Here is a 26,671-nt window from a genome sequence, read left to right as displayed (position 1 = left end):
CTGCTGCTGTTTTCCCCTGATAGGCCATCCCCCCCAACAGTATCCAAAACGGTATACTTGTTAGAGAGGGGGATAGCCACAGGGGATTCCTGCACTGCCTTCCCCTTCTAGCGGTCACCCATCTATCTGCCTGCACTTTGGGTGTAACCACTTCTCTAAATCTCCTGTCTATGACGCTTTCCGCCACTTGCATGCTCCTAAGTGCATCCAGTTGCCGCTCCAACCGATCCATGCGGTCTGTGAGGAGCTGCAACTGGGTACACTTCCTGCAGATGTAGTCACCCGGAACGCTGGAAGCGTCACGGACTTCCCACATCTCACAGGTAAAGCACTTCACCCCTCTAACTGACATTTATAGCACTAATTAGTTAATTGATATACAGAGTTACAAAAATGCAGAATCCTCAGAGAGTTGCTGGGCTGGAGGAGAATCAAGAGATTGGGAGAGCCAAAGCTATGAAGGAATTTGAACACAAAGAAGAAAAGTTTACATTTAAGACATTGGTGGACTGGGAGCCAATGCAAGCCAGCAAGCAAAGAGGAGATGGGTGCGTGAGATGTGGCACGGGATAGGATATGAGCAGCAGAGTTTAGGATGAGCTGGAGTTTACACAGGGTGGAGGCCAGAACATTTAAATTGTCAAGTATGGAGGTAACAAACGCATGGATGAGGGTTTTGGGAGCAGATGGACTGAGGCAGGGTAGAGACATTCAACGTCATGGAGGTGGACGTAGATGGTTTCCGTGAGATCAAAGATATGGAGTCAGAAGCTCCACTCAGGGTCAAATAGGATATTGAGATTGTGAACAATCTCATTTAACCTGAGACAGTCGCCAGGAATCAGTGGCAAGCGTACAGAGTTAGTTATGAGGGTTAAAGCCAATGGCTTTGTCCTTCCCAATGTTTAAGTGGTGCAAATTGTGGCTCAAGTAGTCTGATAATACTGAGGCAATGAAGGGATCGTGGAGTGGAGATGTTGAGGAGTTTCAGGTGGGAGAACTGGAAGTACAAGTTTTCCTGAATGTCCTGATCATAAGAAGAAGCATTTTACTTTTTTGACCAGATTTTCCACTCACAATCAAGTCTGATTGACAGGTTGCCTGCCCTTGGGGTGGGAAAGCCTGCAGACCCAGGCCTCAGCCAGTGAGCAGAGAGGAGAGAGGAGGTTATCCCATGGGGAGGACAGCTTTGGAATAAAGACATTCACGACAGAGATTGCAGAAAATTGTGCTGTAACGCTAATTTGATGTTTGAAGTATAATTTAATCTCAAAACTTTTTCCATTTATTCCAACCTACAATTTGTGCCCATGAAGCTGCTCATAACCATAAAAATTACTTTCAACAGAACAGCACAGAAGTCCAAGGTGCAGCCTTTGCCAGCAGGGCCCAGTATGATAATTTGGGTATTCTCCGTTTTTCTTTTCAAAATGAGAAACTCTACTAATATAAGGCAATTCCCCAAGTCGAGAACGAACAAAATTCAGGTGAATGAACAAGCTTCAGAGACTCAAATTTCTGATTGCTGGATTGTTTAGGCATTTACTGAAAACAGACTTCTTGCCTCAAGGAATGCACTTTCACTAGATTGTCAGTTATGACGTACCAACTGTTCATAATCATGGAGGTCTTTATAGGCCATTTGCTCTAATGTACAAAAGATGAGCTGCAATTATTCAAAAATTAAAAGAAACAGGGTCAGAACATGTGTTTAACAGGAATTAAACCATGGAAACATAGGGATAGATAACTAAAATATAAATAGTTATTAGTACTTGCACAGAAGATAGGGAATCACTCGTCTCCCTGAGCTTGGCCCTTGTAGAATCCAGATCTTTTTGTAGTCTTGCCTGAGCATCTTTCAGGCTAGAAATATGTCCTTCAGCTGATCCTAGGCCTTGCTCACTCTTCTTCACAAGCTCTTGTAAACGGCACACCTAGTAAAACAGGAAATGCATTTTTCATTGAACTAAAAGAACTTAAAAAAGAGAAGTGTTCATAAAGTCTAGGCCCATTTTCTGGTTCAGACTTGACTACTTAACCTCTTTATATGCTCACATAAAATGATGAAAAATTGAAAATGAGGAAAATATGCAATACATTTATCACAGGTCCCTACTGTATTATCAATGACAGGGTCTCAGAAACCTCAGAGGGTGGTCATCCCTGCCCTTTTGTGAGATGCCCTAGGCCCAAGTAAGTGTGCCATGCTCAGGGTTACAAGCTATGGCCAACAGTGGAACCAGCGAATTTTCAGCAGTGATGGCTGAAGAGCAAGAATCTGGAGGGACAAAACCTCCTTACAGGCGATAGTTCCTTTGGGAAGATGGACTGTTTCCTTTAAATCACATGAGGAAGACAGTGGGAAACCACCTCATGTACTTTTTCCCTAGTCATATTGCTTATTTCTCATGGAAGTTAAAAAATGTGAGGCTCTTATGAGCAACTGAAGAAGAAAGCACAGGACCGTGAGGTTTGGAGAAATGAGCAAACGACCTGCCCTTGGGCAAATCACCACTGCTACTACTACTAACTACTGTATATTCAGATAGACTGTAGGTTTTCAGATTCGGTGCTGAAGACCCTGCGGTAGAATTTCCACAAGGATTCTCCCACTGTTACTTAAGTGGTAATTTTGCAGAAATGGTTTTATTTTGTTTCTTCAGGATTTTGAACAATCTTTGCCAAAGTTGAGGCAGGGGATAGGGAGAACCTCTGCAGAAATTACCGATGTCTATTTTGGTCTTTCTAATTTATTGTTTTACAGTTGTTACTCATTTTCTAATTCAAATACAATCTTCCTTTCAAATTACATTCCAAAAAAATTTACATAATATTCCAGCAAAACAAAATCTGATTAGAGTTGAGTTTCTTATTCATCCCATGATATTCCACAAAATAAAATTTATAATATACATTAATAATTTACCAAAAATATCTTGGGTCCTTTTCCCTTTCCTGGAAGAACAGGACAATGCATACTTCCAGGCTTCTCGGTATCACATTCTGGGGACGCCTTCCATTAATCCATTACTATTCCAATCCAACAAACTAACTTGCTATGGTTATCAGACACCCAACCACCTCTGAAGCACATCACCACAAAGACTGCTATTCCAAACATGTGGTTCAGACTCCCTACACATGCAAACCAGCTAAATGCCTCCTCCACATGAATAATCTGGCCTGATTCCACCAAAATACAAATCTCAGGATCTTCTAGCCCCAACTTTGCAGCTATGATGACAGCGAAATTGACAGCCCTCTCCATCTTTACTATGTAAAACTGACAGCAACTTCTGGGATCCACACATGCAGTTAAAGGTGGAAATTCAGAAGTTACTTTCAGTGACACCCAGCTCCTCCATAGGATGCACTGCTGTAGTCTTTGCTGGTGCAATCCACCCAGAATCACTGAATTTATGTGAACTTCAACTATGTACACACTATTCTGGTTGCAAAAACTACTGAAAATTTTGAGCCTTGTTGAATGAGGTGTAACTGAGTTTTAACTGTGTATAAGTCACAATTACTGAACAACATGTATGGCCCGGAAAATCTAATTTTACAAGTGTTGAGTGCCCTTCCCTCAGAATATTTCTTTTTAAAATTTCATCTTTAAAATAATTTTAAGTTATATTTCAGCTTCTACCTTAATCCCATGTGTATGTCCCAATTTTTATTCCACTTTCTGTAAAATGATTAAAAAGTGAATTATATTCTGTTCTTTTTACTTCCAGGTTTGCTATCTGAAAATGTTTTAATCTGATTGGATGATCAGCCTATCGAATGATTTACTGTTGCTGCACACCACAGATACTCTATGGATGGCGTCAGATTCAAAGTCATGTCGGAATAGAGGAAATTGGCACTCCAGAGCTAGCTAAATCTTTGCAGGCAGCTTTCTTTGAGGTCAATGGAAAATGCTGTTGCTTTACTGCTAACAGCAAATCCGGGCCATTATTACTGCCTGTGCTTTCCTCCATGGTCCCACTGTAATCACTGACCATTACCACCATCTCATGAAATATATCTGTCACCATTAAATCCACCCCAGCATCCAATATCCTCTGAATTGCATAGATATATTTTTCTGACACAAAATTATATCCGATAACTGAGCCAAGGCCTTCCTTCAGTTTTAAATAGATCAATAAGAAAAAATTAAATAAATTCCAATTTTATTTCTTGCAACCATCTGAGAATAATCTAGAAACTGCCTCCTTATGTTTGCAAAGTGTCCTAGAGTGTAGGTCAATACTTGCAGAGGGCTTGGCGAAGTGCATTCATATTTGCAGGGAGTCCTCAATCCAGAAAGGTTTCAATATCTGTTATATTAATGCAAAAGGATTAAAGATGCTCATTTGCATCATAACTCTTCCGTCACAAAGTCACTGGAAACTTGATACAGACTAGGCACTGATGCCATGACCCAGTAAGTCATCAGGGAATGAAAATGGACTAGGGATTGGTGCCTTTGTTCAATAAACCATCAAGGAATCCAGACAAACCAGAGAACGGGGCTTTATCCACTAATCCCAGAGACAGAAGCTCACTTAAAAAAAAATCTGTTGAATTTGCAAGTGTCTTTCTGGAGTGATTTAGTATTGATGAAGTTTTAAATCCACTGACAATTTTCAATTGTGGGCTTACATTTGGTTCATTAGATTTTTTTTTTAGAATTAGAATATTACAGCGCAGTACAGGCCCTTCGGCCCTCGATGTTGCGCCGATCATTTGACCTACACTATTCCATTTACATCCATATGTCTATCCAATGACCACTTAAATGCCCTTAAAGTTGGCGAGTCTACTACTGTTGCAGGCAGGTCGTTCCACGCCCCTACTACTCTCTGCGTAAAGAAACTACCTCTGACATCTGTCCTATATCTTTCACCCCTCAACTTAAAGCTATGTCCCCTCGTGTTTGCCATCCTCATCCGAGGAAAAAGACTCTCACTATCCACCCTATCTAACCCTCTGATTATCTTGTATGTCTCTATTAAGTCACCTCTCCTCCTCCTTCTCTCTAACGAAAACAACCCCAAGTCCCTCAGCCTTTCCTCGTAAGACCTTCCTTCCATACCAGGCAACATCCTAGTAAATCTCCTCTGCACCCTTTCCAAAGCTTCGACATCCTTCCTATAATGCGGTGACCAGAACTGCACGCAATACTCCAGGTGCGGCCTCACCAGAGTTTTGTACAGCTGCATCATGACCCCGTGGCTCTGAAACTCGATCCCCCTACTAATAAAGGCTAACACACCATATGCCTTCTTAACAGCCCTATTAACCTGGGTAGCAACTTTCAGGGATTTATGTACCTGGATACCAAGATCTCTCTGCTCATCTACACTACCAAGAATCTTCCCATTAGCCCAGTACTCTGCATTGCTGTTACTCCTTCCAAAGTGAATCACCTCACACTTCTCCGCATTAAACTCCATTTGCCATCTCTCAGCCCAGCTCTGCAGCCTATCTATGTCCCTCTGTACCCTACAACACCCTTCGACACTATCCACAACTCCACCGACCTTCGTGTCATCCGCAAATTTACTAACCCACCCTTCTACACCCTCATCCAGGTCGTTTATAAAAATGACAAACAGCAGTGGCCCCAAAACAGAACCTTGCGGTACACCACTAGTAACTAAACTCCAGGATGAACATTTGCCATCAACCACCACCCTCTGTCTTCTTTCAGCTAGCCAATTTCTGATCCAAAGCTCTAAATCACCTTCAACCCCATACTTGCGTATTTTCTGCAATAGCCTACCGTGGGGAACCTTATCAAACGCCTTACTGAAATCCATATACACCACATCCACGGCTTTACCCTCATCCACCTGTTTGGGCACCTTCTCGAAAAACTCAATAAGGTTTGTGAGGCACGACCTACCTTTCACAAAACCGTGCTGACTATCGCAAATGAACTTATTCTTTTCAAGATGATTATAAATCCTGTCTCTTATAACCTTTTCCAACATTTTACCCACAACCGAAGTAAGGCTGTAACATTAAGATATCAAGTATAATAATCTTGCTGTATCTGATACAGGGTACTTGGAAGGTGGTGGTGCCTTGTTGATGATCATAGAATTATACAACACTGAAGGAAGCCATTTAGTCCATCATGCCTCTGCTGACCAGGATGCATGTTTTCTAATCCCTGCCATGCCTGTGTAACCCAAATTCCCTCAGTGTCCACTCATGTGCACATTTAGGTTGTTGGCCTGGGCCAGAGGTCTTTACTTCAATCTCCCTATTTTTCCTCTTGGCCCCGCCTTTCCTGCTTCCTCCTGTCATGCCACCTTTCATTTCTACACCTTTGCTCTTGCATTGATTAGAGATACAGCACTGAAACAGGCCCTTCGGCCCACCGAGTCTGTGCCGAACATCAACCACCCATTTATACTAATCCTACACTAATCCCATATTCCTACCAAACATCCCCACCTGTCCCCATATTTCCCTACCACCTACCTATACTAGTGACAATTTATAATGGCCAATTTACCTATCAACCTGCAAGTCTTTTGGCTTGTGGGAGGAAACCGGAGCACCCGGAGAAAACCCACGCAGACACAGGGAGAACTTGCAAACTCCACACAGGCAGTACCCGGAATCGAACCTGGGTCCCTGGAGCTGTGAGGCTGCGGTGCTAACCACTGCGCCACTGTGCATCCCAACCCAACCCATCACAACTTTGCTGTGGCCATCACAAGCTTAAATATTCTTTGGAAAAAGTCCACAGATACCCTTTATGCCTCTACTGACATTTTTCAAAAATTCCATTAAGGCAGCTGTCACAGTTACCTTATGAGAAGCAGCCTCAATTGACCAATCTTCTCTCTCAAAAACCTTCTTCCTAGCTTGTCCACTGGGGGTTAATCTTACCACAACTTCCTTCCCATTCTGCTCATTCAGCCCACTGCTATGCCAGTACATCAATCGTCACCTCTCTCCACATTTCTCTACAGAATATTCCATACTCCCTTCACCATGCTTTCTCCCATGCTCTTTGACTTCACTTGGTATCTATTACTGAAAGACCATAACGATTTCCTTACATCCTTCAGCATCCATATCCCTCACACCCTTCCACACCTACATCCTTCAGCATCCACATCCACAGCCTTCAGCATCCACATCCCTCACACCCTTCCACACCTACGTCCTTCAGCATCCACATTCCTCACACCCTTCCACACCAACATCCTTCAGCATTCACATCCCTCACACCCTTCCACACCTACATCCTTCAGCATTCACATCCCTCACACCCTTCCACACCTATATCCTTCAGCATTCACATCCCTCACACGTTTCCATACCTACATCTTACAGCATCCACATCCCTCACACCCTTCCACATCCTTCAGCATCCATCTCTTACAATTGCACTTTCAAACTCCTAACTACCTGATCTTTGGCTTTGTATTTGCCATAATACTTCTGCAGCTGTCATTTTGTTCCACCTTTGCCTCAACTCCACCTTTGATGCCCTTATCCCCAGAAAAATCTTTACTCCCTCCAGTGTGTTCCATCAAGTCCAAGCGGTGCAGACTTAAACATATCTGGCACACAACTGGTTTAGTCATCATCAGATCTGACTGGACCACATGAAAATGCTAGAGTGCATTATTAAGGAAGAAATAGCAGGACAATTAGAAAAACATAATGCAATCAAACAGAGCCAACATGGTTTTATGAAAGGGAAATCATGTTTGTCAAATTTGTTAGAGTTCTTTGAGGACATAACAAGCAGAGTGAATAAAGGGGAACCGGACGATATAGTGTATTTGGATTTTCAGAAGGCATTCAATAAGCTGCCACGTAAAAGACTATTGCACAAAATAGGAGCTCAGGGTATTGGAGGTAATGTGCAGGCGTGGATTGGCTAACACACAGAAGGCACAGGGTCGGGATCAATGGGTCTTTTTCAGGTTGGAAAGCCGTAACTAGTGGGATGCCACAAGGATCGGTCCTAGCGCCTCAACTATTTACTATCTATATTAATGACTTACAGGAAGGGACAGAGTGTAGTGTATCCAAATTTGCTGACGATACAAAAATAGGTGGGAAGCATGTTGTGATGAGGACACAAAGAATCTGCAACGGGATATAGATAGGTTAAGTGAGTTGGCAAAAACTTGGCAGATGGTGTTCAATGTGGGAAAGTGTGAGGTAATCCACTTTGGTAGGAAAAATAAAAAGGCAGATTATTAATTAGATGGAGAAAGACTACAAAATACTGCAGTACAGAGGGATTTGGGTGTTCTTGTACCTGAAACACAAAAAGTTAGCATGCAGGTGCAGTAAGTAATTAGGAAGGCAAATGGAATTTTGACCTTTATTGCTAGGGGGTTAGGGTTTAAAAATAGGGAAGTCTTGTTACAATTGTACAGGATGTTGGTGAGGCCACACCTGGAGTACTGCGTATAGTTTTGGTCCCTGTATTTAAGGAAGGATATACTAGCATTGGAGGTAGTTCAGAAAAGGTTCACTAGGCTGATTCCTGGGATGAAGGGGTTGTCTTATCAAGAACAGCTAAACAGGTTAGGCCTTTATTCATTGGAGTTTAGAAGAATGAGGGGTGATCTTATTGAAACATATAAGATTCTAAGGGGGCTTTGACAGGGTAGATGTGGAGAATATGTTTCCACTGGTGGGGGAATCTCGAACTATGAAACATAGTTACAAAATAAGGGGGCACACATTCAAAACTGAGATGCAAAGGAATTTCTTCTGAGGGTGGTGAATCTCTGGAATTCTCTACCTCAGAGAGTTGGGGAGGCTAGGTCACTAAATGTATTCAAGGTAGATAAATTTTTGAAATCTTGGGGAGTCGAGGGTTATGTGGAACAGGCACGAAAGAGGAGTTGAGGCCTGGGAAAGATCAGCCATAACCTTACTGAATGGCGGGGCAGGCCCGAGATAGTGAAGGGCCTACTCCTGCTCCTATTTCTTATGTTCTTATTAAACGGCCCTCACTCCCCTCTGCCAAGAGCAATCGCCACTCCAGAATTATCCTGGAGAGCAAACATAACTCGCCAATTTCTTTTCTCCCTTCTCCACCGAGGATTTCTTTGTCACTAAGATTGAGGCTATTGGTTCAGCTACCTCTACTGCTTGCGACAACACCCGTGCCCCCAACCTGTCACCCCTCCAGCCCACCCAACCAAACCACGCCACTCCCCTGCCCCCAGGATGTCCCCTGCAACAGCACTGAAACCATCTTTCTCTAATTTCTCTCCTATATTCCATCATGCCTTCTGAGCACATCATGACCATGAGACCCAGCTCCTTCTCTCTTGGCCCCATTTACCACAGGCCAACTTCATTTCAAAGCCCCCATGCTAGCTGGCATTGTAAATTATTCCCTCTCCTCAGATACTCTTCCCTGTCAAAACTGCTTTTATCACCTCACCTCCTCAAAAACACACCCACAATACCTCTGTCCTTTCAAAGTGCTGCTCCATCTACATCTTTCCTCTCCAAGTCCTTGAATGTTTTGCTGCTTCCCAAACGCATCCCATTTTATCTACAGCTCCATGTCGGAATCTCTCCAATTAGGTTATCACCCTGGCACAGCTCTGAAACAGACTTAACTACAGTTACAAATGGCATCTTCTCTGAATGTGATCATGGTGCATTATCCCTCCTCATCCTCACTGCAGCCTTTGTTTGACATGGTCAACCACACTACTTTTCCTTTGTCTCTCCTTTGTCCAGCTCAGTTGGAGTGCCCTCACTTGGTTTCATTCTTATCTTTTCAATTGTAGCCAAAGCGTCTCCAGAAACAACTTCTCTTCCCACCCCACATTATTACTTCTGGATCTCTCCTTGGCCCCACTGTTTTTCCTTATGTGTATAATACACCTTCGCGCATGGGGTCCAATTCCACATGTATGCTGACAACAATCTTACAACTATCTGCATGTCTGACCCTGAGTCTTTGTTGAGTAGCAAATGTCACCAGAGTAGGCCTCCACTACAAGTTCTGTACTTTCGCCACCAAATTCAGCCCCCACCCTGGCCACTGTTTGAGGCTGAACTAGTCTTCTCTCAAGTCATGTGCCCTATGTGATCCTCAGTGGAGTTTCTGACTGAATCCATTTCAATCAAAAAGGCCAACTACTCAGCTGCTATTGCCTCAACCTAGCTGATGATGAAACCCTCACCCATGCTTTTATCAGAGTATTCCAATGCTTTCTGAGCCAGATCAGTTACCTTGTTTATTATCTAACTAATACTGGGCTTAGGTCAGACGTAAGTTTTCTGAAATGCTACAGTTGTGTCACCCAATCCACATAAAAATTTTAGTAACCTGGACATCTCTGATAGGAGGCCAGTTCCGATTCTTTGAAGAAGCACAAGTTGACAAATAAAATTCAGCATTTTCTGACACTGCTGGAATTTTACATGGTGGCAGTGGCACCACCCATCGGCTAAAAAGTCAGGGTGAACCTGCCTCTGCTGGGCCTGGAAGCCACGCAGCAATTTTACATGGCACAGGCCCCTAATAGGCCTCAGTTGCGACTTCCGTCCCTCTGAGGTAGGAAGTCCTGCCTCCAAAAGCTGCCAGCTCTTCAGTCCCAGAAATGTCGCTGGGAGCTATGGCCATAGCTGGGACTGCACCCAACAACAAAAGCAACGTGGATGTCGGCCTCGGAATAGCTAACTGGAGATTGGGCCTCGTCGGGGACAATTAGCTGGGCCCCGGCGAAGGCGCTGGGGGTCAATCAAGAGGTGGGGAGAGGTGTTCCAGTGGTGGCGACTGTGATGCTGGGGGCGGGGGCTCTGTGGTGTGTAGGGTGCCTGATCAGGAGGGCCCCATCACCCCACAGCCCGCAAGGAGGCTACCAGGTATTCCTGGATGGGCTCCTCAGGTGCTGAAGTGCCCATCCTTTGCTGGTAATATACCAACCATGGCAGGAGGAGGCCCTTAAGTGGGTAATTAAGTGACAAGCTGGCATTTTCTATTTATCACAAGCAACCAGCATTTTTTTTTAAAGACGGAATATTTTCAAAGTCATTTTTACCATGGGGTATTAACTGAACGTTATGGCACTGAAGAGGGCAGTTTTCCAGATATAATATAAAAGCAAAATACTGCAGATGCTGGAAATCTGAAATAAAAACAAAAAGTGCTGGAATTATTCAGAAGGTCTGGCAGCATCTGTGGAGAGAGAAGCAAAGTTAATGTTTCAGGTCTGTGACCTTTCATCAGAACTTTCATCAGAGATTTTCAGACATGATCAGTGATCTGAGACAAGTTTGGTGTTCTGAGATTAACTTTTTTTAATTACATAATCGTATTTAAGATCAGCAATATGACCAATCTTATTCTTGCCTCTTGATTGGCTGTATTTAGTTTGGCAATCAACTCTTCCCGAAGGTTTTCCATTTGCTGTTTGAACTGATTTTTCTCTTCTTCCATTCGCAACCGATCCTTCTCAAGATTTTGGTCTATTTCCTAAAAAGGGGAGCAGATGTAGTTACAGAGATTAAGGTTCTTAAATGAATAAATGCAAATGTTGCTATTACTTTAGCAAATACATATCTTTCTAATTCTGGATTTCAAAATAGATATTTTCAGAGTATATTTCAGTGAACATTGATGACATACCCAAGCTTTAATTTCCCCGATTCTCTTTTTTAGAAAGGGTAAACTTAATTTTTTCTTTTTCTACAGGTTACCTAGTATGTTTTAAATAAAAAAACTAAGCTTTAAACCATGTATTTACCTTCTTTCTCAATTTCATGAGCTTACACCTTACATTTTGGACAATATAGAGAGCTTATGCTGGAGACCATGTCTGGAATTTTACGCCACCTCAGCGAGCAGGAAAATTGAGCGGGAGGCTCCGGGAGGCCTTCCCAACCCGCTCCCGCCACCGCCCAACCTTACATGGGCTGGAGGGGTGGGGGGTTATGCGTGAGAAACGGGCTGCCCGCCCCAAGCCAATCAACCTCACCAACCTCCACGGGAACTTTATCCATGGCAGGCGGGCGTCCGGGAAACGTGAAAGGCCGCCCAGTGAAACCTTGCGGCCTCTCAGCGCACCGGAGTGGGGGGGTCATGACAATCAGGCAAAGGCTGCCCGATTGAGGGCCTCCCCCGCTTCCCCAGCCACCCCCAGGACCCGAGACAGCCCCTTTCCCCCAAACGACCACCCTTGCCTCGCCGGGGCCCAACCGATTACCCAAGCGAGGCAACCCAAACTGACCTTCAGTTCTGGCTTCATGTCCTCGGCTGGGCTGCAGTCCCAGCAGTAGCCACCGTTCTTGGTGGCGCTGCTGGGACTAAGAGCTGCTGGCCCGATGATTGGGACAATTAAAGGCCAGGGATCGTAAAATGCGGGACGGATCCCCAGGCTTGGCGGAAGCGGGTTCGCCACCGACTTTTACATCGGTGGCCAGCTCCCATCCGCCTGACATAAAATCCAGCCCCGTAGGACCAAATATCCTCAGCCCTGCCAGTATACTTCTGCACAATTCTAACGGGAGTGTGGTGGAACAGCTGGAAAATTAAACACTGGGAACAGGATTTTTCACGCGGACTTCGGGGCCCTGTGATCAGGGTCAAATTGTCATCAGAAGCCTGCACTGTGTGGGGAACAGTCACCTGGCTGTGATTTTCCCTGAATTGGCCAAAATAGTTAGAGGGCAGGCTCTCAAAGCTGGAGGGCCAATAAGAGGTCCTCCAGCACTGAAGCAGCTGAAGGTTGCCTTTTCAGGGAAGTAAGATAGAGAGTGCTGCAAGATGGAGGCATCCTCCCTCCAATTACAGTTGAAGCCAGGCAGGCAGGGAGGGCCTCTAAGTCTGCCTGGAGAGCTGGTCCTCGGTCTACTGCTGGGAGGCCACCTCCAGGCAGCTGGACTGTTCCCTGATGCCTTGGGAGGCCTCTGACAATAGGCCTTTAACTGGCTCAATTGGCTACCTGCCGCTTGCAGGCGGGCAGACCTGCAGCCCCCCACCCCGTCTCATGGAAAATGGCTGGGGGGGCGGGATGGAGCCCGCAAACCTGCACTATAGCTGGCTGTGCAAATTTACGCACCCATCCGCCTCCGTCCTCAGCCCATTGGAACTGAAACTTCAGCCCTAGGTCTCAGCCTTGCCCAGCCCTTAGTTGGACCTGAGGTAATAGCCAGCTGAAGGTGGTTACGCCCCACTTAGTGTCCCGATCAGAGCCTTGGCCTAAAATTGTGAAGATTGAAGGTCAAACCTTTTTAAAAAAAATAAAGAACATATATGTCTGCAGCCCCTTTACAAAGAGGGACACTGGTATACTGCAATTCTTTCTTCCGTGTGTTGGAGGTGGATGTGGGTTTGAGATGAAAGGGAATCAGGAATTCCCCCAGAACCAGCAAAATGCACTAAACTTTCTGGCATGTCAGTCAAGAGACACACCCTAGATCACCCATAGGACAGGGATGTCTGACAGGCACAGTCAAATGCTGTTATCTCACATTGATCCCACAAACTATGGCAGGGTCAACATCAAGTCACTAACGAGTTCAATCTGCATAACTGCTGGCATCACAGGCCCACACATTTTATAATGTGTTAGCGCAAAACAGAACATGACCATATTGTAACCTCATTACTCCCATTATCTCACAGTATTTGAAATAATCTTGATTTTTAATATCATACCAATGACAACGTGGTCAATAAAGCAATTTTAAATGCAATTATTGTCAGTAATATTTTGATTGAGAGCGATAACATTCGAATTCAAAGTTGGAGGAATGCAAAAGAACCAACTATAAATTAAATATTATGAAGCCCAGTAAGCTCATTTATTCCATAGACTATTCACGATGGGCTATCCTGCAAGTTCTGCATACCATTTGATCCCTAAAGATAATCACACAAAACCCAGAATATTCATCAACCCTCACTATTTAATCTTAGTCGGATTCCTTCCAAACACAACATCAGTCTGCTCTCCTACCCAGCAGAACACAAAACACTGGCTAATTTTCATTTCGAGTACGCATTGTGTGGGCAGTAGGTGGAAGCTCACAATGCCCACCCAATGGCACCAGCAAGAGGCCCGAATCGTTTTCATAACTGGGTCTGACTACAAACTCATCAGTGAGTTGCCGATGTTGAATGGCGCTGAGAGGAAGCTTGCCAATCAGTTGTGAGTGATGGAGGGTGAAGAAAATCCAACAGCTTCTCCATGGAACCAAGCCAGAAATGAGTTGTTAAAGGTAGAAGTGTGGATCACAGATGGTTTAGCAGCAGCTCCTCCTTGCCCCACAAAATTCAGCAATACAACTTTTATGGGAGTTTCCTGTGCAGTGCAGTCAAAACATGCTGGATTAACCTCAGTTCAACTGGGTAGTGTGCACGTGCCACCCAGTGGAAGAACAAAATTACATCAGGTTCCTAAATATAGCACTGGATCCCTACTTCCGTATTAACAAAGAACAAAGAACAGTACAGCACAGGAACAGACCATTCAGCCCTCCAAGCCTGCCCCAATCTTGATGCCTGTCTGAACTAAAACCTTCTGCACTTCCGGGGACGGTATCCCTCTATTCTCATCCTATTCATGTATTTGTCAAGATGCCTCTTAAACGTCGCTATCGTACCTGCTTCCACCACCTCCCCCGGCAGCAAGTTCCAGGCACTCACCACCCTCTGTGTAAAAAAACTTGCCTTCCACATCCCCTCTAAACTTTGCCCCTCGCACTTTAAACCTATGTCCCCTAGTAACTGACTCTTGCACCCTGGGAAAAAGCTTCTGACTATCCACTCTGTCCATGCCACTCATAACTTTGTAAACCTCTATCATGTCGCCCCTCCACCTCCGTCGTTCCAGTGAAAACAATCTGAGTTTATCCAACCTCTCCTCATAGCTAATGCCCTCCAGACCAGGCAACATCCTGGCAAATCTGTACCCTCTTCAAAGCCTCCATGTCCTTCTGGTAGTATGGCGACCAGAATTGCACGCAATATTCTAAGCGTGGCCTAACTAAAGTGCTGTACAGCTGCAGCATGACTTGTCAATTTTTATACTCTATGCCCCGACCGATGAAGGCAAGCATGCCGTATGCCTTCTTGACTTTCTTATCCACCTGCGTTGCCAATTTCAGTGACCTGTGGACCTGTACGCCCAGATCTCTCTGCCTGTCAATATTCCTAAGGGTTCTGCCATTTACTGTATACTTCTCACCTGTATTTGATCTTCCAAAATGCATTACCTCACATTTGTCCGGATTAAACTCCATCTGGCATTTCTCCGCCCAAGTCTCCAACCGATCTATATCCTGCTGTATCCTCTGACAACCCTCATCACTATCGGCAACTCCACCAACCTATGTGCCGTCCGCAAACTTATTAATCAAACCAGCTGCATTTTCCTCCAAATCATTTATATATACTACAAATATTCTTTTAGGTAGGAATGTTGTTCGCTTGATTCCTGGCTAGCCTTGAAATAGTGGCAGTCTGCATTACTGCGAGAATAGGGCGTTTAGAGCTGTGCTGCCATTTTTGCTCAACCACCCTGATTTCCCCCTTAAAAACAGGGACAGAAAACAGCCCCTATCGAATAACTAGGTATATCCTCAGAACCTTCAATTGAATTCTTAACCTGAGATCTTTCTTATACAGCCAAATGACTCAGGAGCTACTGTCTTCACTAGGAATATTCTTCCACAAATTAACTGCTCCATGATCAAATAGTTTGTACAAATCTCCACACTCACGAGACTTGAAATTTTAAAGCTGTCTCTTCTTTTTCTAGTTCACAGTCTTAAGTCAAATAGCCTGGTTAAATCTGGACTATTCTGATTATATATCTCAGCATTTGAAAAAGAAAAAAGCACATTCTCTAATATTTTCTTCAATGAAAATGAGTTCAGTTCCATCAGCCTCTCCTTAACTGCAATAGATACCGGGATCATTAGTCTTCTCTGAATGCACTCCAGCACACTGGTACCCCTCTGAAGGCAAGATGCCTAAAACTGCAGACAACAGTCCAAGTGTGGTCTCACCAGTGATCTATCCAAATCTTAAAAGTTTCTTTCAACTTATAGTCGAAGGCATACTTGGTATGTAGCCTGTTATTTTATCACCTTCACTTTGACTAGTGAACAACTGTAACAATTAAATCATGTTCTTTCTCCATCTTTGTAAATGATCACCTTTCATAATACCTACACAAAATAGGACCCATTCACCACATACATTTTTGCTCTTATCTTACATTCAACTGCATTAAACAATGTTCTTCCTGAAAGCGGATACTTCTAGATCATATCAACATGAATGAGCCTCATCCATTTTCATATATTGGAGTATGGAAATATTGTGGTATTGTTACTGGATTGGTAGTCCAGAGGCCTGGGATAATGCTCTGGAGACAAGGTCAAATCCCACCACAGTAACTGGGGAATTTAATTTCAATTAATTAACTAAAATTTGGAATAAAAAGTTAGTACAGGTCCGATATCCAAAATCCAGCTGTCCAAAAACCAGACATTTTTGAAAATATTCAGATGCAACAGTAGTTTAGTGTCAGTTGATCATAAGTACTTGAATTAAACTTGAAAAGACTGAAGACACAGCTTTTTAATAGTATCCTCCTGAAAGAGTAATGTTAAGTCAATGCTTCTCTAAAGTTTAATTTTCTCTTTGTCGATTTCTAACTGACTTGTTTTAAAATTGGGAAATGGTTGGCAGCGACTGGCAGGTCAACCACCACCACCTCACACCCCGCTCCGTCTCAGGGCTGGGCTCCAGTCGGCTGAAGACGGTACTCAGGCAGCTGATAAGCCAAGGCCCATGGTGATCCTCGGGCTCTGGCTGACCTAGAGGGCGGTTGCCGGCTCCATGTGACTGAAATCCGGGAAAATCCAAAATCCGGCATGGTCTCGGTCCCAAGGGTGTCAGATTTTGGATACCAGACCTGCAATAGTAATGGTGACCATAAAACTATGGATTGTTATAAAAACCCATCTGGTTCACTAATGCCATTTAGAATCTGTCCTTATCCGGTCTGGGTCTATGTGACTCCAGACCCACTGCAATGTGGTAACTTTTAAATGCCACAATATAAAAGCAAAATACTACAGAGGCCGGAAATCTGAAATAAAACAGAAAGTTCTGAAATTACTCAGCAGGTCTGGCAGCATGTGTGGAGAGAGAAACAGTTAACGCTTCCGGGACCTGAAACATTAACTCTGTTTCTCTCTCCACAGATGCTACCAGACCTGCTGAGTATTTCCAGCACTTTTTTTATTTTATTTACTCTTAAATGCCCTCTGAAATGGCTTAGCCAGCCACTCAATTGTATTCAAGAAGGTGGCTAACCACTACCTTCTCAAATGCAATTAGGGATGGGCAATAAATGCTGTACGTAATTGTGATGCCAACATCTCATGTTAAGAATGAAAAAATACTATTGTCCACAAATTTCAATCTTTACAACAAGTTAGCAAAATAAAGCGAATCTGTTCAATAACAAAGTAGGCCAGCTGAAAGTAGGATAAAAGATTTTTCCAGATGTGAAAATTTTGAATTATCTTTCAGGAATTAAAAAAGTCAGTGAATGGAAACTGACCATCCTTCAACATCAACTGGACTGAAGAAGGCAAGGAATAAAGGCAAGGAATGTTCATGCAAAGTACATTTAATCAAATATTAAATGAGCTTAAATCTGACCTCAACTTTAATTTTCTCTTGTAAACATGAATTGATCCTATTCACCTTTATTTTGTGGGAAATGTACAACAGCCCACATCTTACAATTTCATTGAGATTTGATAATGAAAAATATTAACAGGAACATTCTTTTGCTAATACAACACATTATGATTAGCACTCAAAAGTTATTGCAGGTTATATTTTCCACTAACCGATTGCAACCTTTTCTTTTCTCTCTCATGAGTGCCTTGAACAGATTCTAATGCAGCTCGATGTTTTTCAGATAACTCCTCCATACTGTTCTGGAAGGTTTCTCTTTGGCATCTAGTTTCCTCTTCAAGTTTATGGTGCAGATTCATTATCTCCTCTTCATAATATTGTCTTTGCATTTCTTTTTCTTCATTTAAGGACTGCAATTACAAAAGAACGGTTTATTCAATTACAAAGATAGTCATATGTTTCAGGTCTTGCAGAGAGTTGAAGGGATTAGGCACTAGACTGGAGAACATTTTTTCAAGGCTGGCAATCAGGAGCTATGTTAAGATATAATCTATTTGGCTTCAATTAGGAAATAGGAAAGGTAATAATAGTACAATTCTTGGTGTGCTTTAGAGGCCACAAAAAAGTGAAGAGATAGAGGTAGAGGTCTGAAAACAGTTCAGAGAACTATTCAAGAACACCACCAATAACTTTATGTAATTTTAGCTGACCCAAATTAGACCAGAATAAAGGTAAAGACATTGGTCAAAGTGAGGAATGTTTTTAACAACTTATATTTATATAGAACCTTTAACTTAATAAAATGACCCAAGGCACTTCACAGAAGAATTATAAAACAAAATATGACACCCAGCCACATAAGGAGATATGAGGTCACATGACCACAGCAGTAGGTTTTGAGCACCTTTAAAGGAGTAAAGTGAGGTAGAGAGGCAGTGAGGTGTAGGGAGGGAATTCCAGAGCATATGGCCGAGACAATTAAAGGCGCAGCCACCAATGGTAGAGCGATTAAAATGGTTGTGGTTGTTGGAAGTCAATCATTTCAGCTCCAGGACATCACTGCAGGAGTTCCTGAGGGTAGTGTCCTAGGCCCAACCATCTTCGGCTGCTTCCTCAATGACCTTCCTTCAATCATAAGGTCAGAAGTGCGGATGTTCGCTGATGATTGCACAATGTTCAGCACCATTCGCAACTCCTCAGATACTGAAGAGGTCCGTGCAGAAATGCAGCAAGACCTGGACAATATCCAAGCTTGGGCTGATCAGTGGCAAGTAACATTCACAGAGGAGCTGAGACAGGTATGAAGATATAAATATGCAACTTCAGTAATGCTGTGAATATAAGGTTAGAGTCTCATCTCAGGGAGAAATACAACACCAAAGTTGCAAAAACATATAGTCTCAGACCTTTGCCAGGGACAGGAATGGAGTTGGTCGCTACAAAATGGAGTTTGGATCAGGGGCCAAAAACGATGGCTTAAGTTTTCCAAATACTTAATTGGGGGAATTTCTGCTCATCCAGTATTCAATGTTGGATAAGGAGTCTGATAGTTTAGCAACAGTGGAGGAGTTGAGAGAGGTGGTAGCAAGGTACAGCTGGGTCATAGAGTCATACAGACAGAAACAGGCCCTTCGGCCCATCGTGTCTGTGCCGGCCATTAAGCACCTAACTATTCTAATCCCATTTTCCAGCACTTGGCCCATAGCATTGTATGCTATGGCATTTCAAGTGCTCATCTAAATGCTTCTTAAATGTTGTCAGGGTTCCTGCCTCTACCACCTCTTCAGGCAGTGCGTTCCAGATTCCAACCACCCACTGGGTGAAAACTTTTTTCCTCAAATCCACTCTAAACCTCCTGCACCTTACCTTAAATCTACACCCCCTGGTTATTGACCCATCCGCTAAGGGAAAACGTTTCTTCCTATCTATCCTATCAATGCCCCTCATAATTTTGTATACCTCAATCATATCTCCCCTCAGCCTTCTCTGCTCTAAGGAAAACAACCCTAGCATATCCAGTCTCTCTTCACAGCTGAAATGCTCCAGTCCAGGCAGCACCCTGGTGAATCTCCTCTGCACCCTCTCCAGTTCAATCACATTCTTCCCATAGTGTGGTGCCCGGATCTGTACACAGTACTCCAGCTGTGGCCTAACTAGCGTTTTATACAGCTCCATCATAACCTCCCTGCTCTTATATTCTAAGCCTTGGCTAATAAAGGCAAGTATCCCATATGCTTTCCTAACCACCTTATCTCCCTGTGCTGCTGCCTTCAGTGATCTATGGACAAGTACACCAAGGTCCCTCTGACCTTCTGTACTTCCTAGGGTCCTACCATCCAATGTATATTCCCTTGCCTTGTTGGTCCTCCCAAAATGCATCACCTCACACTTCTCAGGATTAAATTCCATTTGCCACAGTTCCGCCCATCTTACCAGGCCATCTATATCATCCTGTAATCTAAGGCTTTCCTCCTCACTACTTACGACACCAACAATGTTCATGTCATCTGTGAACTTACTGATCATATCTCCTATATTCACATCTAAATCATTAATGTACACTGCAAACAGCAAGGGTCCCAGCACTGATCCCTGTGGTACACCACTGGTCTCAAGCTTCCAATCGCAAAAACAACCCTCAACCATTACCCTCTGCCTCCTGCCACTAAGCCAATTTTGGATCCAATTTGCCAAATTGCCTTGGATCCCATGGGCTCTTACCTTCTTAACCAATCTCCCATGCGGGACCTTATCAAAAGCCTTACTGAAGTCCATATAGATTACATAAACTGCTTTACCCTCATCTACACATTTCGTCACCACTTCAAAAAATTCAATCAAGTTAGTCAGACACGATCTCCCCCTGACAAAGCCATGCTGACTATCCCTGATTATTCCCTGCCTCTCCAAGTGGAGATTAATCCTGTCCCTCAGAATTTTTTCCAATAGTTTCCCAACCACTGATGTTACACTCACCGGCCTGTAATTACCTGGTTTATCCCTGCTACCCTTCCTAAATAATGAGACCACATTCACTGTCGTCCAATCCTCTGGCACCTCTCCTGTGGCTAGAGAGGATTTGAAAATTTGTGTCAGAGCCCCTGTTATCTCTTCCCTTGCGGCACAGTGGCGCAGTGGTTAGCACCGCAGCCTCACAGCTCCAGCGACCCGGGTTCAATTCTGGGTACTGCCTGTGTGGAGTTTGCAAGTTCTCCCTGTGTCTGTGTGGGTTTCCTCCGGGTGCTCCGGTTTCCTCCCACATGCCAAAGACTTGCAGGTTGATAGGTAAATTGGCCATTAGCAATTGCCCCTAGTATAGGTAGGTTGTAGGGACAGGTGGGGATGTGGTAGGAATATGGGATTAGTGTAGGATTAGTATAAATGGGTGGTTGATGGTCGGCACAGACTCGGTGGGCCAAAGGGCCTGTTTCAGTGCTGTATCTCTAAACTAAACTAAACATAACAGCCTGGGATACATCTCATCTGGGCCTAGGGATTTATCCACTTTTAAGCCCATTAAAACCGCTAATACTTCCTCCCTTTCAATGCTAATATGTTCAAGTATATCACAATCCCCCTCCCTGATCTCTACAGCTACATCGTCCTTCTCCATAATGAACACAGATGAAAAGTAATAATTTAAAACCTCACCTATGTCCTCTGGCTCCACACACAGATTGCCACTTTGGTCCCTAATGGGCCCTACTCTTTCTTTGGTTATCCTCTTGCCCTTAATATACTTATAAAATGCCTTAGGATTTTCCTTTACCTTGCCCGCCAGTGTTTTTTCATGTCCCCTCTTCATTCTCCTCATTACTTTTTTAAGTACCCCCAAGTACCCGGTGTCATCACCATACACGTGAAAACTAACACTGTGCTTTCAGCTGATATTGCTGAGGGGCAGCATGTAGATGAGGAACAGCAGAAAGCATTTAAGACTGCTTTTTAGATTAGTGATGCAGCCTAACAATGAAAAAACATAGCTTAATTTAATTCTGGGATTGAAGTCATGCAGTTAGTTAAGAGATAGGAAAGGATATGGCATGAAGTAACCAGTACAATCCTCTACTCATAAGCAGATGTGTGCACACAGTAAAATACTGTACCGCCTGAAATGACCTATGTTCATTTGTGACAGTGCTGAGTTTTCCTGGCTTGGGATCCTCCTGATCTGTACACTGATTCATAAGATTCTCTGTGAAGCAGCTCCGTTATCTACCTGGAACAGATATTACCAAAGGGGCTCCCTGCAGCAAGGGAGGACCTTTAATGACTGGTCTGTGTGGTGCTGAACATCAACTCTTAAGACTATAGAATTAGGACACAGATTTAAGATTAAAGGGCAATTGAAAATAATCTCCTTACACTCGTCCTTCAATAAGAAAAATGAAATAAAAATGTGAAATCTAATGACAAAAATAATGATTTTTATTGATCCAAGTCAAAATTTTTGCCAATCTCTCTCATTCAACTGAACATAATAAATAATGTTTTCCTTCTCATTCACGGTCACCTACATCAATCCTCTAAATTTGATCACTACAACCAAAAAATAAAATCACATTTATGGGTTGTGGGCATTGCTGGTAAGGTCAAAATTTATTGCCCTTGTTGTTGGTAAGCCACTTTCTTGAATCCAACTGAGTAGTTGGCTAAGCCATTTCAGACAACATTTAAAAGTCAACCGCATTGCTGTGGGTCTAGAGCCACAAATAGGGTCAGGAAAACAGATTGCCTTCCTAAAGAACTAGAAGGGTTTTTAACGACAATCCAGTGGTTTCATGGTCACCATTACTAAAGGCTAGCTTTTTATTCTATATTATATTTAACTAATTCAACTTAAATTGCCATGGTGGGACTTGAACTCATGCATCTGGATGCTTAGTCCAGGCCTCTGGATTACTAGTCCAGTAACATAACCACTATGTCATCGTACCCCGTGGCTTATCATTAATTTTCATTTGACATTAGAGGGACTCAAATTGATTCATTTATATCTCACATTGAAGTTACTGAACAAACTACTATCAGAAACAACTGCAGTCCATCGCTGTCTTTTTCTATATTGTCCAACTTACATCCTCAAACATAGGAGGACAAAAAGATTATTTAGATTTGACTATGTTAAGCAAAGGATAATGACTCTATGGAATGGATTAAGTACCTGAAGAATTTACCTGAGAGTTTACCTGAAGAATCTCAGAATCGCAGAATTTATGGCACAGAAGGTCATTCAGCCCATCTGCCTGTGCCAGATGAAAGAGAGCTACCTAGCCTAATTGCACTTTTCAGCTCTTGAACCGTAGCCTTGCAGGTTACAATATTTCAAGTGCATATCTGAGTACTTTTTAGATGCGATTATCATTTCTGCCTCTATCACTCTTTCAGGCATCGAGTTCCAGACCCCCAACACCCTTTGGATGAAAAGAAACTTCTCCTCCTTGTTTATTGACCTCTCTGCAAAGAGAATGAGGTCCTTCCATAATTTTATACATCTCAATTAAATATCCCCTCAGGCTCCTCTGCTCCAAAGAAAAGAACCCCAGTCTATCCAAACTTTCCTCATAGTTAAAATTCTCCAGTCCAAGCAACAACCTTGCAAATCTCCTCGGTACCCTCTTTGATGCGATCACATCCTTCCTGTATCAAGGAATACAGGGCAAAGGCAGGCATATGGAGTTAAGTCACAGATCAGTCGTGGTCTCATTGAATGGCAGAACGGGTTGGAGGGGCTAAACAGCCTTCTCCTGTACCTATAGTCCTATTAATTTATTTATTTTTATTTATTTAGAGATACAGCACTGAAACAGGCCCTTCGGCCCACCGAGTCTGTGCCGACCATCAACCACCCATTTATACTAATCCTACACTAATCCCATATTCCAACCACATCCCCACCTGTCCCTATATTCCCCTACCACCTAACTATACTAGGGGAAATTTATAATGGCCAATTTACCTATCAACCTGCAAGTCTTTGGCGGTGGGAGGAAACCGGAGCACCCGGCGAAAACCCACGCCGTCACAGGGAGAACTTGCAAACTCCGCACAGGCAGTACCCAGAATTGAACCCGGGTCACTGGAGCTGTGAGGCTGCAGTGCTAACCACTGCGCCGTCCTATTGTGGCAATCAGAACTGTATACACATTACTATAGATGTGGCCTTAACTAGTGTTTTATATAGTTCTAGTTTAACCTTCCTGCTCTTATATTCTATCCTTTGGTTAATAAAGGAAAGCATCCCGTCTGCCTTCCTAGGTGCCTTGTTTACCTGTCTTGCTACTTTCAAGGGTCTGTTCCTTTACACTTTTGTGTATCACATCATTTATGCCATATTCCCTTGCCTTGTTTTCCCTTCCCAAATGCATTACCTCAAACTTCTTCAGCTTGAATTCCATATGCCACTTTTCTGCCCACTTGATCAGTCCATGATAACATCCTGCAGTATACAGCTTTCTTCCTCACTTACAACCATATGGCCAAATTTTGTATCGTATGCAAACTTCTTAATCATGCTACCTACATTTCAATCTAAATCATTGATGTATACAGTGAAAAAGCAAGGGACTAGTACGGAGATAAAATAGAAAATGCTGGAAAATATTCAGCTGTTCTGGCAGCATCTGTGGAGAGAGAAACAGAGTTAATACTTCAGGTTGATCATCTTTCACCAGAACTGGTAAAAGTTAGAGATGTAATAGCCTTTATGCAAGTGCAGAGGTAGTGAAAGGCGGGGTGGGGGGGGGGGGGGGGAGAGAACAAAAGGAAAGGTCTGTGATAGGGTGGAAAAGAGATTAAATGACAAAAGGGTTGATGGTGCAAGGCAAAAGGGAGTGGTAAGGGGACAAGCAAACAAAAAGTGTCGAGAGGAGGTGTGAACAGCAGAATGATGAACAGCTGCTGCCCCAAAAAAGACAAACAAACACACAAAACAAAGAAAGAAAAAAACAGGGGCAGAGGTTATGATCTGAAATTGTTGAACTCAACATTGAGTCCAGAAGGAAAGTAGACCTCGAACTAAGCCCTGGGGATCCCCGCTGGAAACAGGCTTGCAATTACAAAAACATCCATTAACCATTACGCTTTGCTTCCTGTCACAAAGCCAAATTTTGGTTTCAACTTGCCACTTTCCCTTGGATCCCACGGGCTTTTACATTTCTGACCAGTCTGTTGTGTGGGACCTTTACAAGAGCCTTGCTAAAATCCAGTTAGACTACATCAAACATGCTACCTCATCAACTCTCCTTATTAACTGCCTCAAAAAATTCAAATTATTCAGACACGACCGTCCCTTAACAATTCCATGCTGACTGTCCTCGATTAATCCACGCCTTTCTAAATGGCAATTTATACTGTCCCACTCAATCTTTTTTTTTACAATACAAGGTGAGGTGAGAGTGACTGCCATTGACATCAAGGCAGCATTTGACCGAGTATGGCATCAAGGAGCCCTAGCAAAACTGGGGTCAATGGGAATCAGAGGGGAAAACTCTCTGCTGGTTGGAGTCATACCTAGCACAAAGGAAGATGGCTGTGGTTGTTGGAGGTCAATCATCTAAGCTCCAGGACATCACTGCAGGAGTTGCTCAGGGTAGTGTCCTAGGCCCAACCATTTTCAGCTGCTTCATCGAAGACCTTCCTTCAATCATAAGGTCAGGAGTGGGGATGTTCGCTGATGATTGCACAATGTTCAATACCATTCGCGATTCCTCAAATACTGAAGCAGTCAGTGTAGAAATGCAGCAAAACCTGGACAATATCCAGGCTTGGGCTGATAAGTGGCAAGTAAATTCACGCCACACAAGTGCCAGGCAATGACCATCTCCAACAAGAGAGAATCTAACCATCTCCCTTTGACATTCAATGGCATTACCATTGCTGAATCAAAAACAAGAAATGCTGGATTCACTCAGCAGGTCTGGCACCTTACCATTGCTGAATCCCCTACTATCAACATCCTAGGGGCTACCATTGACCAGAAACTGAACTGGAGTAGCCATATAAATACCGTGGCTACAAGAGCAGGTCAGAGGCCAGGAATCCTGTAACGAGTAACTCACCTCCTCACTCCCAAAAGCCTGTCCACCATCTACAAGGCACAAGTCAGGAGTGTGATGGAATACTCTCCACTTGCGTGGATGCGTGCAGCTCCAACAACACTCAAGAAGCTCGACACCATCCAGGACAAAGCAGCCTGCTTGATTGGCACCCCATCCACAAACATTCACTCCCTCCACCACCGACGCATAGTGGCAGCAGTGTGTACCATCTACAAGATGCACTGCAGCAACGCACCAAGGCTCCTTAGACAGCACCTTCCAAACCCGCAACCTCTACCACCTAGAAGGACAAGAGCAGCAGATGGAAACATCACCACCTGCAAGTTCCCGTCCAAGTCACCCACCATCCTGACTTGGAACTTCATCGCTGTTTCTTCACTGTTGCTGGGTCAAAATCCTGGAACTCCCTTCCTAACAGCACTGTGGGTATACCTAACTCACATGGACTACAGTGATTCAAGAAGGCAGCTCACTAACACCATCTGAAGGGCAATTAGGGATGGGCAATAAATGCTGGCATAGCCAGTGATGCCCACATCCCATGAATGAATAAAAAAAAACAATAGTTTGTCCACCACCAAGGTTAGGCTGACTGGCCTGTAATCACTCAATCTATCCCTCTCTCCCTTTTTAAACAATAGTACAATGTTAGCAGTCCTCTGGCACTATGTCTGCAACCAGAGGGGATTGGAAAATGATGGGCGGAGCCTTCGCTATTTCTTCCCATGCTTAATAGCCTGGAATCCATTTCATCCAGGTCTGGTGATTTATCTACTTTCAAAGATGCTAAACCCCCTTAATAGTTCCTCTCTCACCATATTTATCCTATCCAATATTTCACACTCCTCCTCCTTAACTACAACGTCTGCATTGACAACCTCTTTTGTGAAGACAGGCACAAAGTAATCATTAAGAACCATGCCCATGTCTTCCTCCACCACAC

The 26,671-nt window shown here is 43.6% G+C and overlaps 1 protein-coding gene across 3 annotated transcripts in view; it reads right to left on the bottom strand.

Moving 5' to 3' along the window:
- Positions 1–26,671, bottom strand: part of fam184ab (family with sequence similarity 184 member Ab) — a 228,215-nt gene that overhangs the window by 125,827 nt on the left and 75,717 nt on the right. For all 3 annotated transcript variants that reach the window (XM_068025446.1, XM_068025447.1, XM_068025448.1), the window contains exons 5-7: positions 17,881–18,078; positions 11,357–11,479; positions 1,776–1,937 (exon numbers count right to left, since the gene is read on the bottom strand). In XM_068025446.1, the coding sequence (XP_067881547.1) occupies positions 1,776–1,937; positions 11,357–11,479; positions 17,881–18,078 (483 nt within the window). The remainder of the gene's footprint in view (positions 1–1,775; positions 1,938–11,356; positions 11,480–17,880; positions 18,079–26,671) is intronic.

The sequence above is a fragment of the Heterodontus francisci genome, chromosome 3 (genome assembly GCF_036365525.1).
Source record: "Heterodontus francisci isolate sHetFra1 chromosome 3, sHetFra1.hap1, whole genome shotgun sequence".
In the NCBI taxonomy this organism is placed as follows: Eukaryota; Metazoa; Chordata; class Chondrichthyes; order Heterodontiformes; family Heterodontidae; genus Heterodontus; species Heterodontus francisci.
The sequence above is the reverse complement of the archived record's forward strand: the minus strand, read 5'-3'. Positions and strand labels throughout refer to the sequence as shown.